At 39.8% G+C, this 16,115-nt stretch overlaps 1 protein-coding gene across 1 annotated transcript in view; it reads right to left on the reverse strand.

Annotated features, from left to right (window-relative positions):
• Positions 1-16,115, reverse strand: part of HSF2 (heat shock transcription factor 2) — a 34,884-nt gene that overhangs the window by 2,937 nt on the left and 15,832 nt on the right. The window contains exons 5-12 of the mRNA XM_074990649.1: positions 11,497-11,572; positions 9,006-9,067; positions 8,776-8,860; positions 6,092-6,261; positions 5,180-5,449; positions 2,647-2,752; positions 806-859; positions 108-186 (exon numbers count right to left, since the gene is read on the reverse strand). Coding sequence (XP_074846750.1) covers positions 108-186; positions 806-859; positions 2,647-2,752; positions 5,180-5,449; positions 6,092-6,261; positions 8,776-8,860; positions 9,006-9,067; positions 11,497-11,572 — 902 coding nt within the window. The remainder of the gene's footprint in view (positions 1-107; positions 187-805; positions 860-2,646; positions 2,753-5,179; positions 5,450-6,091; positions 6,262-8,775; positions 8,861-9,005; positions 9,068-11,496; positions 11,573-16,115) is intronic.

Genomic DNA, 16,115 nt, shown 5'->3' on the forward strand with positions numbered 1-16,115 from the left:
TCCTGCTTAGTCAAGTCTTGAACACTTCACAATTTTTCCCTCTTTCATCTTTCAGTTCAACAACTGTGAAGCTCCTCCTGCAAAGCCATGACATTCACTATACTAACCTGATTTGGGCTTAAAACTTTGTGCGTCTTGTGGAGGAAACTGAGGTCCACTAGTCTTTGTAGTTTCTATTCCTTTAGTCTCCAAATGAAAAAAAAAAGAAATTGAAGTCAAAATATGCACCTGAAATAGGCTTTTAAAAAACCCAGTCTGCATAAGTAAAAAGGTAACCTGATGGATCTTGAAGTCTAGCTGACCATTACGATAATCTGCATTAGCTTGTAAAAGGGATGTTACAACTATTTTGCAATGATTCATGTGGTGTAATAGCTGGGCTAGAAAAATCGTAAGTAGTCAAACAGTGGTGCATCCAAATAAGAACAGAGAGTAACATTCAGAAGAATTACTGTTCTACAGCTAGACCTCAAGTCAGACCCAAAAAGTATTAGCTTCTGGGTTCTGGAACAGGTGAAAGTAAAGTTAGTTCCCTTTGTAAAAGTGTTTGAGGCTTCCCCTAGACACCATCGTGATGAACATGATATAAAAAGTTCTCATCCAAACACACCCTCGGTTTCTGCAATTTTCCCTTTCAGCTACACAGGAGAATAGGAACGAAGTTCAATTGTAATTGTGCCCAAATTAGAGGTTTGATTCACAATATAAAAATGCTTTGCATTAGTTATGGGCACAGCTAAATGGCAGGTTATTCGCCAACTTCCCACTCATTTGTACTTCTTGCTATGTGCACTTTGGAACTTACTTTTGTACTACCGATATGATCTGTGGGATTCATCTGCACGGAGCTTGTAAAAAGCTGAATAAGACAAAACAGAGTTTTACAATTCTGAATTTTGGTATATACTTATTGTATGTCCCTACAGTGAGTGTGTGCAAATTCTGTACTATAAGCAATAATTTATATCAGATGGTCTCAAACTGAGTCAGGACCACAAAGTGGGTCATGACCCCACTTCAGTCCCCCCACCCCACCCCGGTGGTCTCAGACTTAGAGTTTGGGCTTCAGTCCCAGAGTCCATCATCACCAGGGTCAAAGCTGAAGCCCAAACCCCATGTTTGGGGACAAAGCCAAAGCGCTTCAGCTCTGGGCAGCAGGTCTCTCATTATAGGACCCCTATCTGAGGGTTGAAGCCTTGGCTTTTGCTTTGGCCTCGGTTAGCTTCAGGCCTCATTCCTCTATCCAGCGGTCAGGTTTTTTGTTGCCAGAAAAGGGTCACAGTGCAATGAAGTCTGTGACCTGCTGAAATGTATATTATGGCAGTGCCTATAGGATCTGAGTGGGATGAAACCCCTTCACAAGCTTGCCATTTTGTACAAGACATATGCTAGGGAAAAGCTTAATTGTGGTGTAGGCCTTGTTACATTGAGACTGACATTGTGAGCATTATCAATGTCCTGCAATGTTTCTACTATGTCTAGCTCAAAATGTTATTCCTGCAGTTTTAGAAAAAGGTGAATTACAGCATAGCTGACCAGTTAAAATGAGAGGAATGATGGAAAGGAAGAAGTAGAGAATTAAGGACCCACGGACGGAAACTGCAATCACCTAATCTACTTGAATTATAAAATGTGGCAAAATTTCTCTCCTGTCCCCTCAGCTGCTCAATTTTGACATTCTTCATTTGGAAGTTAATCTTATGAACTCTCATATAGAAATGAGCAGTTACACAGCACCAGCCTTCGTATGCTTAATTTTTTTCACTGAACAATTCACCTAATACATATGAGCACCATCCACTAGCCAAAACTGGAACTCCAGTGCTCTTATTCACTTCTGTTTCCTGTTTCCAAGTATGTCATTTTCTGGCACAGTTTGGAATTATGAGAATACATGCTCAATTCAAAATTCTGTGGCCCAGAATGCACTTGGACTTTGAGCACTGGAAGTCTGATAAAGACTCAAGAGTCTCCAGGTTCCCATTTATGAAACAGATGCCAATGTATTGGCTGGACCATCTACCTCATGGATAAGACTTGAAGCCAATGTTTGGTTCTTTCTGGCCAGCTTCATGGTAGTACACATGCAGTTCTAGTCAATAGCCCCAGTTCTACTAAATATATATGAATTGGTACAGTATCTAGAGCATGCACTTTAGAGGCTTTGGGAAATACTCCATAAGCACCAAAATATGCATGACTGTTTCCTCTCTCCACCCCCACTTTTTTTTTTTTTTTTTTTTTTTTTTTAAAAAGGCAAAAAAATTAAATGGCACATTTGTGGCAGAGTTATTGTGGCATAGCCAAAGTAGCAAGTGCCACAAAATATGAAAGACTTCTACAGTAATGTTAATTATATTCTGGAAACAAACTTTTGCACACCTGTTTCCTTCTTATAAAGGCTGTGAGCTAAAATTTTTAAGTGTGCAATATATAGGATGAACAGGATTAAAAGAAGAGTAACCACAGAAATGCTTGGGTCTTCTGATTTTAATTTTCTAATTGTACACTTAGAGGTGCATGAACTTTTTGCATTAAAATGTTAGTCAAAGCTTTAAAATACAAATATCCTTTTTAACGTGCGTGTATCCTCAACGATCTTATTAATTACAAAGTAAAACAGAGGAAGCTAGTAGAAACACATACATCAACCAGGAGATCAGGGTCTATGCTGAACTGTCGTCCTGAAAGCATGGCTTGGAAGTCTTCTAAACTGCAATCAATACTGTCAAGATAATCCAACAGCTCAACTCTGGAAGACAAGAAAAAAATACTTTGCTCTAAAACAGCATTTCTACTGACAATGTGGTGGGGGGGGAAAAAAAAAAAAAACCACCAAGTGAAGCGCATGGTACCCATGGAAGTTTTAGAGATATACATGAACCTTACATATATCTGTCCCAACTGGTGGCCTGTGACAGAACCAGCATCAGTGGTTCTTTAAAACTGCACAGGCAAGTGCTCACAGGATCTCTGCCTGGTGTCAAAACAGGTAAGAAATGTCCAATAGGAATGTCTATCCATGCACCTAATACTCAATTTTTTTTTTAATATTGCAACAGCACAGCAACCAAAAGGAAGTCCTAGACTAATAAAAAACAAATAAAGGTTCTAAATGTTTAACTGTAGTAACATTTTGGATACAGGAAGTCTTTAATCTTAACAAATATCACGACTGTTCAAATCAAGGTGCAAGATGTAACAGTTAAATATCCTCAAGACCTCCCAGAAACAGACCTCCAGCAAAAATAGGGTAGGATCAAGATTCCCGTTATTTCTTCGGCAAAAACAAAGAAAACATTTTTAAATAGCATTCAGAACTTATATATATGTTTTCAGCTTTTACAGATTTTCACCCAAAAGTTAGTTTTTTTTTTGTTTTTTTTTTTAAATTAAAGGAGTTCAGCTTTTACTATTTAACAGCGGTGTTTCAGTCCACTCAATTTTTGCCTCCCCTTATTTTAGTGAACAGTAGCATAAAGCATTATTGTTAATGCCCTGTAGCTCAGATTCAGAAGTTCTCCACAGCATTAAAGTAAAAAGAGTGCTATTACTAGCTCACAAGGAGACACCACCTACTTATTTCTTTGCATCTGTTTACTGCAGTACTAAATTTAAACAAAAACCCCACAAAATAAGCCTTAATTAGTGCCCGGAGTTTTTCCAAGAAGAATAAAGGTGGGGGGCAATATGGATGCATTTTGCTGCAAGCACTACAGCATTAAGGTCTGGGCTTGTGCTGACAGAACAAACAAACAGGCAGGCCCAGAGCGAGTGACACAAGGAACTTAAATAGTCACCGTCAGGTGCTTTCATGAAAGAAGACACAGCTCAACTGTCAGTGAATTTGTGCATGCTCTGTTTCAGTGGACAGCTGCTAATCACAGAGGGGCCTATTGGTGATTGTGTCACCAGAAGCCTTCCTAATGCAAACAGCCTCACTGATAAGTAGCTAAAAATTGACAATACCTCAATACTTAAGTGACAGAATGAACATAAGGAAATGTAATGTCCAAATCTGATTTCTGACATGTCTACTGATGCTGAGTTCCATCTAATTGTTGGCCTTTTGTTTTCATTTTGATTTAAAAGCAAATAAGGTTATTCTTTTGTGGTGGTGATATTCATGGTTAGACCCATTTTCTCAATGCAGCAATAAAGGACATGTTTGAAAAGTCGCAATGAAATTGGGCAATGTGGCGTGCCACACACACCCACTGCCCCCCCCATTGACTGTAAAGCATTTAGCCCCAATTTTATCAAGCATCTGTCTTCACTGTAAATTCCATTAGCTTGATGTATGGTGCACTAAATTTGACATAACTGATATCACCGTAGTAACCTGCCAGGTGTAGTGTTCAGTTTGAATTTTAACTTCTGAATGAAGGACAGCAAGGAAGCAAGGTCTTTAAATAGAATTTATTAGCCTCCAGACATGTCCCATATGTGCCCCTCAATTCTCCGCTCTGGCCTTTTCCATCTCCACTGTTCTCAGGCACAGGAACAGGAAACAGGAAGACTTTCAATTCAGCGCCTGGAAACCCATGCCTGTAGGATCCTGAGAGGCTGAAAAATCATCTTTGCTAGTAGCATGGCTCTAGGGTCAGTGGTTCTGTGTCTACCCTGGCTAGCTGCGTCTCCCTTCCCCCCCATACTGCCTAGCACCAGCCACTGTCCCCCAGCACTATGTGGCAGCTAGGCTGTGCATGGGGGTCATGGCTTGTCTGATAGCACAACAAACTTCTTGATGGGACATGTACATGTCCCATCCCCTCCCTTGGGAGGTGCCATGCACTCTGGAACTTTCCCACAACCATCTGCATCACATGGCTTGACCCCAAACCAACAAACAGATGTGCTGCACAAGAGGCCAGGTAGCTTGGGCATGGTGAGAATCCTGTAGCTGGCCAGGGGATGTCTCCCTGGTCACTCACAATTTTTGGGCAACAGAAGAAATTTTTGTATGGGCATTATCCAAAGGCCAAGGGGCTGGTTGTAGACAGGGTCTTTTGGCCACCCTGAGCCTTACCTGTAACACCAATTTAAACACCATAAAGCAGTAAAAGAGCACAAAACTATCAAGAGTCCTTTACTGGGACTTTTCAAAGAGTGTTTAAAAGAGTTAAGTTCATATCAATTGTCTAACTTTAATTTAGTAAAAAGCATCAAAGCTACTCACTTTCCAAGAAGGTTGATATTTTGTGAAATTACTCCATTCTCATTGAGTATGGAATCCATCATTGAGACAGGGTCTTCTGCAGTTAGAGCTGACTGGTTGTTCAACTGGACAGCACTAGACATGAGAGGGTTTGTACTGTCACTAACAGGACTGAGGGGATCACTGGCTGGGATAGTTATTGGTTCAGTATTTTTATCCCCTTGAATTACTGGATTGTTGTCTTCCTCATTGTCATCTTCTACAATTACAATATCAGGAGAAAGACTATAGCTGCAATACACAGAACAGACCATGAATAGGTTACACTTTGAAGAGGCAACAACTACCTCCTTGAACATCCTACTCTCAGGATTAAATCACTGCAAAGCATTCTGAATATATTAAGAGGGACTCTCTTTTTAGTTAAGTGTCTAGTTTTACACTCTAACCCCCATGTTAACATCTCTCCACCTCCTCAAAATTTTCATAGCATTCATTAAATTATATTCATTATAAACAATGTGAAGAAAGTGGAAGAATGCAGCTTAAGAAAAAATGGTTTCAGTAGTCCCTCGGGATATGCGAGGGTTGCATTCCATACAATCCTCACCTATCCCAAATTTCGGGTAAGTCAGCAGGACTTGGGGCTGAGAGGTTAAGCCTGGGGTGGATTAGGGCCACAGGTGGCAGGAGGGTGGAGGAGCAACCTGTACAGTGAAGCTAGTACTTGCCTATGTATAGTAACATTCCATAACCAATATGTGTATTAACATTAGATACCTAAACTTTGGATTGAACCTACTTCCTTAACTGAAAATAGAATTCAGATATCTATCTTGTAGAATTCTGTGGTGTAGATCTGAATTATATTTTAAGGTTAGGATCTTCCTGTCTATCCTGAGCACCTTCTGTATTCATACAAATATTGCTTACTTGGAAGAGTCTGAGGTAGCATCTTCATTTGTTTCTGGAGTAACTGGAGCACTTTCTTCTTCCCCCATAGCATTTTCTTCCTCCCCAATATCATCAGTGATGTCATAAATAATGATGTCATCTGACATCGGCTCCCTCTGCTCTAGTCCCTCAGTTCTGCTGGCTGGTACCTGAGAATTATAAAGCAGTGCTATTGTAAAGAAAAAAATCAAATTTCCAAGCTAAAAATTAGATTAATATATTATAAAGAGCCCTAAACAAATTTTTTTTTTTTTTTTTTAAACAAAAGTTTGGTATCTTCGGAAGACTCTCTTAAGACTCTCCCCCCACCCCCACACATTTTAATGTGGCATAAATAATTTTTAATAGAACATTTAAATAATTAGGCATAACAGTAAATTCTGTTGCGATTACTTTTCTTCTACTTTGCTGTCCCTGTGGGTGCTCAACTATTACCACTACACCCCCCACCCCCACTCCAACCCCTCCGTTCCAGAGCTTCTTTTTGATCTATTGGCAGCAGGGTGGGAATTTGGCTGCACAGGCGGGTAGCCGTTAGGAGGAGTGAGAGATGGCAGCCAGGCATGCATCACCAACCAGGTCATTACTACTAGAAGTCTCTGCCTAGAAGCACAACAGCACACAGACACCTAAAATTCAGCACCCACCAAGACAACCATCTTGTAGAACCAGTTACAGCATAGATGAGTAACACCTCCTTTTGGGAGCATCCCTGTGTATGCTTCCCTTTAGGAGACTATACAGCAGAGCAGCTTCAGAGATGGTGGATAAAACAGAGACCAAATTAAGCACCAGTAACTGACCTTCTCTAATGCATAGTGTTTGGTAAAGGTATGGGCTCAAGCCAAAGCGATCTAGATGCTTCCAGTCTTTATCATAAAAAGTAATCCTAGCCAAATGTTGCTTGCCTCTTAGATTAACTGCTTCCACCACCAGTGAATTACACGTAGGATGGATGAACAATAAAATTCAGCTCTTTGTTGGGGTTGATCCTGCTTTAGGCAGGGGGTTGGACTACATGACCTCCTGAGGTACCTTCCAGCCCTAGGATTCTATGACATAATACTTCTTGTAAAAAAAAAAAAAGACAATAGTAGAGCTGTAACTACCAGCTGCCATCTACCAGCTGGTTTTTACTAGGTCCACGTGGGCAGCACTGATGGGGAGTGCAACCTTGACGTTAGGAGATGGATGGAGAATATTATTCAGCTTATGCTGTGTTCACAGCAGCTCTATCATTTAAGTGTCCTGGAAGTCAGACACTTGTTTAAATAATTCCTGGATGGATTTAAAGTCACTGGATGTTGGATAAGGCAGCATTATGGCTTCTTTGGGAGATAAAGGCTACATCTACACTATGAAAAAGTCAAATTTATTAAAATAGAAGATTGGTAGCTCGGAAGATTCAATTTGATTGCAAACATTTCATTACCAACCAAGGTATGGTTGGTAGTGCGATGTTACCTTGATTGGTAATCTAACAGTTGAAATCCAATTGCCAAGCTCAGCAAACATTCGAACATCAAATCAAATTTATTAAAGTCAGCTTTGTCACACTAGATTTTATCAAGTCCAAGTTGACTGTCTGCACCTGTTCACAAAAGCTGACTTAGTGTATTCCCACTAAATCACCAAAGTTCAACTGCTGCAGCAGTGCATTGTGGGAACTTATCCCACAGTTTCTTCAGCCATGTTTGCAGCCTGGGTTTTTCTGCTGATGCAATATGGTGGAAAAAATGCCCCACAAGTGGTTGGTGTGTGATGTCATCTTCCCAGACTGCATTGCGCTCACGACCACTGCTGTTGAAAACAGCCATTTTTCAGATGTCTTTCCTCAATGAGCGCAATTGTTTGAATCAGCTGCACTAAAGAAAGTGGAAGCATGATCTGCACTGCCTAGCTACCATGTGGTGTGGTGGCCAGCCTTGTGGTAGAGAGAAGGGGGCTATCCTGCCAGGTGCATGGCACCTTGGAGGTGGGGCAGCCACTGTAAAATGTGAAGCAAGGAAAACAAGGTTTCTTGCAGGGAAGAAACCTTCACCACACAAACCCATTTTGATTTTGCTGCTTTCATGTTTCAAGTGTACTCTATCAATTATAGACATGATTCTCTACAGCACTCCATGAATGGCATGGAGTAATTAACCACCGTAAGGTGGAAACACGAGTCCAAAAAAGGAAGGAAAGTCAGCAGAGACTAAGGGTACACACACCCCTTTCCTCCATGCATGGAAAAAAACTAACACTGAAACCCCTAATTAGAACCCTAGGGCTGCACAGACACCTAAACAGAGTGCCCGTAGGGATGCTCCTCAAAGAGACAGTTATAATCAATCAAGGATATGAAAGTAAAAAACGAAGTAAACCAAAAACCTTGGAGAGCAATACAAAAAAAAAAAAAAAAATCAGCCTCTAAATAAAAAAGGTCAGTGTCACAACAGCTGGGAGCTGAAACACATTAAAAAAGGAGAGATTTAACTGCAAATCTGAAACTTCCATTAAAGTAGTTCATTGGCATGCAGCTGTTACTTGCCTCAAAAACCACTGTTAGCTTGTAAGCAGTACCCCTGCAGCCAACTATAAATCACTCCTGTTAATAGTTCTGGTCACCCTTCATCCCTCCCAGTTGCCACGTGAAGAAAAACACTTCAAAATGAACTTACATGATGGTTTGTGTCAGCTGTTTCTTTGACAATCTGCTGAAACACAGTGGACTTTGGAGAGCCATTGGTGTTCAGAAGCAGTGGCCTAAACCAAAAAAAAAAAGTTAATTGCATTAACACTCCTAACAAAGAATGTTTAGCAAACAAGCCAACCACACCCCACACTCAGCAAAAGAAACCTGTACTAGTTACTTAACATACATAATTACCCTTTTCAATACTGTACTTACCGTTTACGTTTTAGACTCACTAGTTGGTTATTCTGCACCAGAGTAACAATGAACTGTACAATCTAAAAGACAAAAACCACCACATCAGGTTTTGCCCCAAAAAAATAAAGATGCTCTCAGCAGCATGAAACTTCAAAATTTGTCATACCTGGAATGAGAGAGTTAGGAGAGATTGCAAGAGAATCAGCTAGTCTAATCCCTGACAAGATGCAGGATTTGTGCCTATACTACATGAAGACAGGTGGTTATTGAGCCTCCTTTTGAAAGCTCCTTTACTGGAGGCTTTCACTATCTCCCCTAAGCAGACTTTCATTGTTCTGCTGTTATTACAGTTTAGAAGTTCCCGAGATTTAATCAAAATCTTCTAAACTAATAACCCTTTCTGCACTCTGCAGCAAGACAGAGTAATGTCTCTACCTTTGGCAAACTTCCAAGTATTTAAAATAAAAAACACTAAGAAAATAAAAATGAATAAGCAAGAGAAGTTACAAGATAAGCAATTTAAGTTTGACATTTCAAGATTAGATCTGGGAAAACAATCAAGTCAAATGAAGCAAGAAATGCCGTTTTAGGTGACTGGCAACAAAGATTCTTGCACCAATGATCAGATAAATTCTTTAGCACATGCAGAATGACCTAGGTAAGACATAAAAGAAAATTCCAGTAGATGAAGTGAAAACATTAGTCATACCTGTATTTTCTAACAGAACGGACTTCACACACAGATAAAGATGGGACTGGTAAAACGCAGATTTGTAGGGAAGACAGGAAATGGTAACTAAACCCTATGGCTGTTTCTACACAGGCCACTTCCTTCAGAAGTGGCATGCTAATACATGGAGTGAAAGATGCTAATAAGGTGTGGGTGCACATTCCCTGTGCCTCATTAGCATACTGTCATGTGATTTGAAGTCCAGAAGAACAGTCTTCCAGACTCCAAAATCACGTGATGTTATGCTAATGAGGCACAGGGAATGTGCATTCGCACCTCATTAGCATCTGTCGCTCCATGTATTAGCAACAGCCTATGAGACATACTAAATGTTTTAAACTGAACGTTTAGGACATTTACAAATGAAGGCCTAATTTCACTTGTTTTCAGGCACATATAACAACTACTCCACTAGGGGCTCCACTCCCTGTATTTCTTACTATACTGGGGCAAGGGTGTGTGTGTGAATGCTCCTATTTGCACACCTGTAAATACTTTCCACTTGCTGCCCAACTAGAATGTAAAATGACATCACTAGAAAGGTTAGACCAGTAATCTAACCTTGATGTAGCATCTATAGCTTCCATTCAATGACAAACTATTTTATCTGTCAAATAATTTGAATAAACAATGTTCTAAAAGGCTTTCAGTAAGTTTACAAGTTCACACAAATAGTCAATGTTATACAAAATGATTGCTATCAACATCAGGAATGCACACCCCTTCCCCCAATCCCAGCAAACATTCTGCAGATAAAACTTGGCTGAGACACACCACCACCGTTAGTTTTAATTAACAATCTAACGTGGGATTTCAAGTTATTTCACAATGCAGTTTCACAATAAATTTGTGAGCTAAAGCATGTCAAAGAAACTCCCAACAAAAACAGATTCAGAAAAGTATTCTGTAACAAAATCAAAATCCAGGTGATATATGGAAAAAAGAGTAAAAGTGAAGGGTCTCAAATGCTCCAGTAATAATTTACTGCTCCCACAGCACCACATTGTACAAAAACAGCCCAAATTCCTTTTCTGCTCATTAAAAGTTATTTAAAATTTGTTCTTTATAAAATATAGCTTTTCTACTTTTCTAGTCAACTGAAACGTAAAAATAGTCAAACAAAAAACATTCATGATATTTTATCAAATTCATATTTTTAAGATACAAGTTCCATAGGTAGAATAGACAGCAGTACTTGGCACTGAATCAACTGATCTCCCTCAAAAAAAAAAAAAAAGCCACACTATCACCATTACATCAGACCTTGAAATCCTCTCCATCACTGCAGCTTTTTGAGCTGACTGCTGTTTTTAATCTTTACCTACATAGTATATGCTCCATTCAAATTAACCTTTTACTTGTATTTTATTTTAAAAATAAACCAAGTCAACCTAACATCAGCTAACCAGTGACCAAAACCAATTTTAGAATTAAAATAAAAACTTCTGCATTTTCAGGTGATTGACAGAAGTCTGCTGGGGAGTCTACCAACTGAAGAATCTCCAAAATGGAAAGGAAAGGGTAGAAGCCAATTTAAAGCTGCTCTGGAAAGGACTTTCCTAGGAAAGGAAAGCAAACACACATGCTGAAAATGCATTCCTGTTGTCCTCCTCTCCCTTTACAGGCTGCCACACAGTGAGTTAGCACTCATTTTACAAAGCTTAAAGACATTATTTGAAGTGAATTAGTTTCACATGCCATAGTATTAAGATAGCCAGTGTACGCATAATATATGTCTAATCAGACAAACAGTGGTATAATCCACAAATGAAATCTTACCTTGCGAATAACCTGTTGCTGCTGCAAGTGTTTTGCTCTCAATTCTGCCACTTCTCTCCAAAGAGATTCGTTTTCCCTGTTTCAACAGAAGTAATTTAGAAAGCTAAACTCAAAACTTGAGACATCCTCACATTAAAAAGAGTTTTACAAGAAGTCAGTCAGGTTCATTAAGGTATTTCACAGAACTATACACCCTCCCTACAAAGTACCATTGGCAGAAGCCCTGGAAGAAAGTTATGTAGCACTGAACTCACAGCAGTCCATGGAATCGTCAGATTAGAGTTGGGACAATTCTGAAAAATAAGTTTGCCAAAGAACGCTCTGTCAACCCAAAACTATTTGCAAATCCAATGCAAAATCAGCCCAGAAGTTTCACCAGAAATATAGGTGGCAGTAGTGCCTCTTGTAAGTTTTAATCCAGTGGCTGGGGACCGGGGCGTAATTTGTCTGAGCTATGGGAAATCCCTTCAGTTCAGTTCCTCCTGTCTCATGTGAATCAGGGATTTCAACTTTGAGCTCCCATGCTGAAAAGAAAGTGCTTTTAATGACTGGGCTACACGAAAGTGTGGGATGGGCATATCTGAGCTCTCTTGTGAAAGCTATTCCACTTTATATAAAATACCTGAACAGTTACTGGGCAATAGCCACATGAATGCCCTCAAACTGTAAGGTGGGGGACCTGAGTACATGTCCCCATTCCAATGAATTATTTATATACTGTGGAAGAGTTTCCAGTGGGACAACTTCACACCACAAAATATGAAAAGCCCAGCAATTAGCACTCTTGGAATACTTCAATTTCAAAAGCCTGTTCCATATTAGGCAGAGCGGGGGGATATGAACCCATGTCTCTCAATACTTGGTCAGTGACTTAGCTGCTGCCAGCTAAAAGTTGAGAGGCAACACTTGCTCTCTCCTGCCATTTTGTGAACCTAGCCCTTCTCTTCCTTTGCTTTTATTCTAAAAAAAACTGACTAAACAAAACAGTTCATTTCAGGACAATTAGTTTGTTCAACTTGAAACAAAATTTGTTGGCTTTTTTCAGCCTGCTGAAGATTTTGGGGAAATATTCAAATTCTGTTCATTTTTGTGCGTTTCTCTATCAGTTATTCACACAGCTGTAGGTCTGAGGCTAGAACTATTCTCTCAAGCTACAGCCTCAATTTTGCTATTATTCACCTATTTTGAGAGAGATTGTGTACACACATACATAGCCCTCCCTCAAGTTAGCTGAGAGACTTCAGCTGTTATTCTATAATGTACTCTCCCCAAATTAATTACATCTTCAAGGGATGTAGAACATGAAGTTTGAGTTTCCTGGCACACAGACAGCACTCAAAGGGAATAAGAGCCCATCTGAAGAAACAGCTGTTTATTCAACATTTCAAAATTGCCAGTTTGCCACCTGGAATTTTACAGGAGAGGTAACCACTAATTAGATATATATCCTTTGGCCCAGACATAAGTAGTACTGGAAGCAACATCTCTCCTTTCCATAAGAGTTCCTCCCCCAAGTGCCTTTATGCAGCTATGGTCCCTGTACACCACATCATAAAAGCCTGGCCATGGGAAGATTCCTTCAGTCCTTGCAGTGAATACCACCGCTGCAGGCTGGCTTATTTGGAAGCACACAAACCTCTAAGAAGTGCTAAGAGGTCTATTAGTATGCATTCATACCAAATGATGCTCATGCTAAGAGATGTCAACATTATTTTCACTGTATACTGTTATCTGAATTACAGTATTACATTTACAATGCATATAACCCTGTAATTAGTTACATTAAATAACCCTAAATTAAAGTGCATTAATACAAGCATGTATTGAGGTGTTCAATTAATGAAAACTAATTTCAAACATTTGCATTCTTGTATAACCCTGTAACTGAATTACTCAGATCTTGTGAAATACTAATGAACTTAAAAACATGTAACAGGTAATGCTAACTTCAAACTAAGCAGCCATAGTGTGACTAAAAACCCTTGTCAGATTGTTCTCTGTAAGTAGCTACCATAAAAGAGATTTCAATGAATAATTCTTAATCTCTGTACCATTTGGATTCTAACAAGGTGGAATAACTGAACAAGCTGGAGAACCCCTAAGTTATTCTGGGCAGCTCTAAAAGACTTTTGGGAAAAATGGCAAAATTACTTCATCTGCACTATATTTTTGGACTTATGAACACTGATTCACCTGTTATGTCTTATCTACTTTAACCTCTCAGTAACTTTCTTACCTAACATACCTATATAGGGTAGGACCTGTTGCTCAGTGAGAAGGGAGAAACAGTAATGGAAAACTTGGAAATGGCAGAGATGCTTAATGACTTTTGTTTTGGTCTTCCCTGAGAAGTATGAAGAAGGAATGCCTAACATAGTGAATGCTAGTGGGAAAGGAGTAGGCTGGGAAGATAAAAAAAGAACAAGTTAAAAATCACTTAGGAAAGTTAGATGTCTGCAAGTCACCAGGGCCTGATGAAATGCATCCTAGAATACTCAAGGAGCTGATGGAGGAGGTATCATCTTTGGAAAAATCATGGGAGAGAAGAAAGATTCCAGAAGACTGGAAAAAGGCAAATATAGTGCCCATCTATAAAAAGGGGAATAAGAACAAGGCAGGAAACTACAGACCCATCAGTTTAACTTCTGTGCCAGGAAAGATAATGGAACAAGTAATTAAGGAAATCATCTGCAAACACTTGACGGTAAGCTGACAGGGAACAGCCAGCATGGATTTGCAAAGAACAAATCATGTCAAACCAATCCAATAGCTTTCTTTGATAGGATAAGTAGCCTTGTGGATAAGGGAGAAGCGGTGGATGTGGTATACCTAGATTTTACTAAGGCATTTGATATGGTCTTGAATGACAGTCTTACAAATAAACTAGGCAAATACAACTTAGATGGGGTACGACAAAGGTGGGTGCAAAACTGGCTGGATAATCGTACTCAAAGTAGTTATTAATGGCTCTCAATCCGGCTGGAAAGGTATAACAAGTGGGGTTCTGCAGGGGTCTGTACTGGGACAAGTTCTGTTCAATATCTTCATTAACAATTTAGATATTGGCATAGACAGTATGCTTATTAAGTTTGTAGATGATACCAAGCTAGGAGGGGATGCAAATGCTTTTGAGGATAGGGTCAAAATTCAAAGTGATCTGGACAAATTGGAGAAGTGTTCTGAAGTAAACAAGATGAAGTTTAATAAAGACAAATGCAAACTGCTCCACTTAGGAAGGAACAACCAGTTTCACACATACAGAATGGGAAGCGAGTGTCTAGGAAGGAGTATAGCAGAAAGGGATCTAGGGGTTAATGATGCTGTTGCAAAAAAAAGCAAACATGATTCTAGGATGCATTAACAGGTGTGTTGTGAACAAAACACGAGAAGTCATTCTGCCGTTCTACTGTGCTGGTTAGGCCTCAAATGGAGTAGTGTGTCCAGTTCTGGGTGCCACATTTCAAGAAATATGTGGAGAAATTGGAAAGGGTCTAGAAAAAACAAGCAACAAGAATGATCAGTCTAGAAAACATGACCTATGAAGAAAGGCTGAAAGAATTGGGCGTGTTTAGCTTGGAAAAAAGATGATTGGGGGAGGGGGGGGGGGGGGAGAACACATGATAGCAGTTTTCAGGTACCTAAAAGGGTGTCATAAGGAGGAGAGTGAAAACTTGTTCTTCTTGGTCTCCGAGGATAGAGTAAGAAGCAAAACTGGGCTTAAACTGCAGCAAGGGAGATTTAGGTTGGACATTAGGAAAAAGCTCCTAATGGTCAGGGTGGTCAAACACTGGAATAAATTGCCTAGGGAGGTTGTGGAATCTCCATCTCTGGAGATATTTAAGAACAGGTTAGATAAACATTTATCAGGGATGGTGCAGACAGTACTTGGTCCTGCCACGAGGACAGGGGGCTGGACTCGATGACCTCTCAAGGTCCCTTCCAGTCCTAGCATTCTAGGGTAGTTCACTGTAGAACTGGCTGCCAGCATTGTCTTGTGTGAGAAATGGTATATCAATTCATTTGAGGTAAATAACTGAGCCTTTGTAATTAGAAGCAACCTGATTTTTTTTTTTTTTGGTTTATGTAACCATTATCACCAAGTCCAGTTTGTATGGATGGGAAGACTGGAGAACCTAAGAAACCATCTGCGACACCATTGTAAGATGGATATATTGACCTGGCAGAGCACATTTGTTGCCATCTTGTGAAATCCAAATGTAGAACATACCACCAGTTTAGAGTGCCTACCCTCGTTGTCTGACAGTTTGTCCTGAGATAGTCATTGTGAGTGACTATCAGACAGGTGTCCCGTAACACTAATACATGCCAGGTTTAAAGTAAATTAAGGAAGAACTTCTTTACACAACCTATGGAACTTGGTGTCGGGGATGATGAAGCCAAAAGTACAACTGGGTTAAAAAAGGAACAAAAGTTCATGGAGAACAGGTTGCCTCAAATATCTCCATGCTCTGGATATTCTGAAGCCTCAGACTGCTAGAAACTGGGACTCTGGACAACAGTTAAGTCCCTCTTCATTCCCAACATTTGTTCCCTCCACAGTATCAGGCACTGGTGGACTTTAAGTATCCATGCATTTCGTACTAGATCATTGCCTTTGG

The sequence above is a fragment of the Carettochelys insculpta genome, chromosome 3, assembly GCF_033958435.1.
Source record: "Carettochelys insculpta isolate YL-2023 chromosome 3, ASM3395843v1, whole genome shotgun sequence".
Classification (NCBI taxonomy): Eukaryota; Metazoa; Chordata; order Testudines; family Carettochelyidae; genus Carettochelys; species Carettochelys insculpta.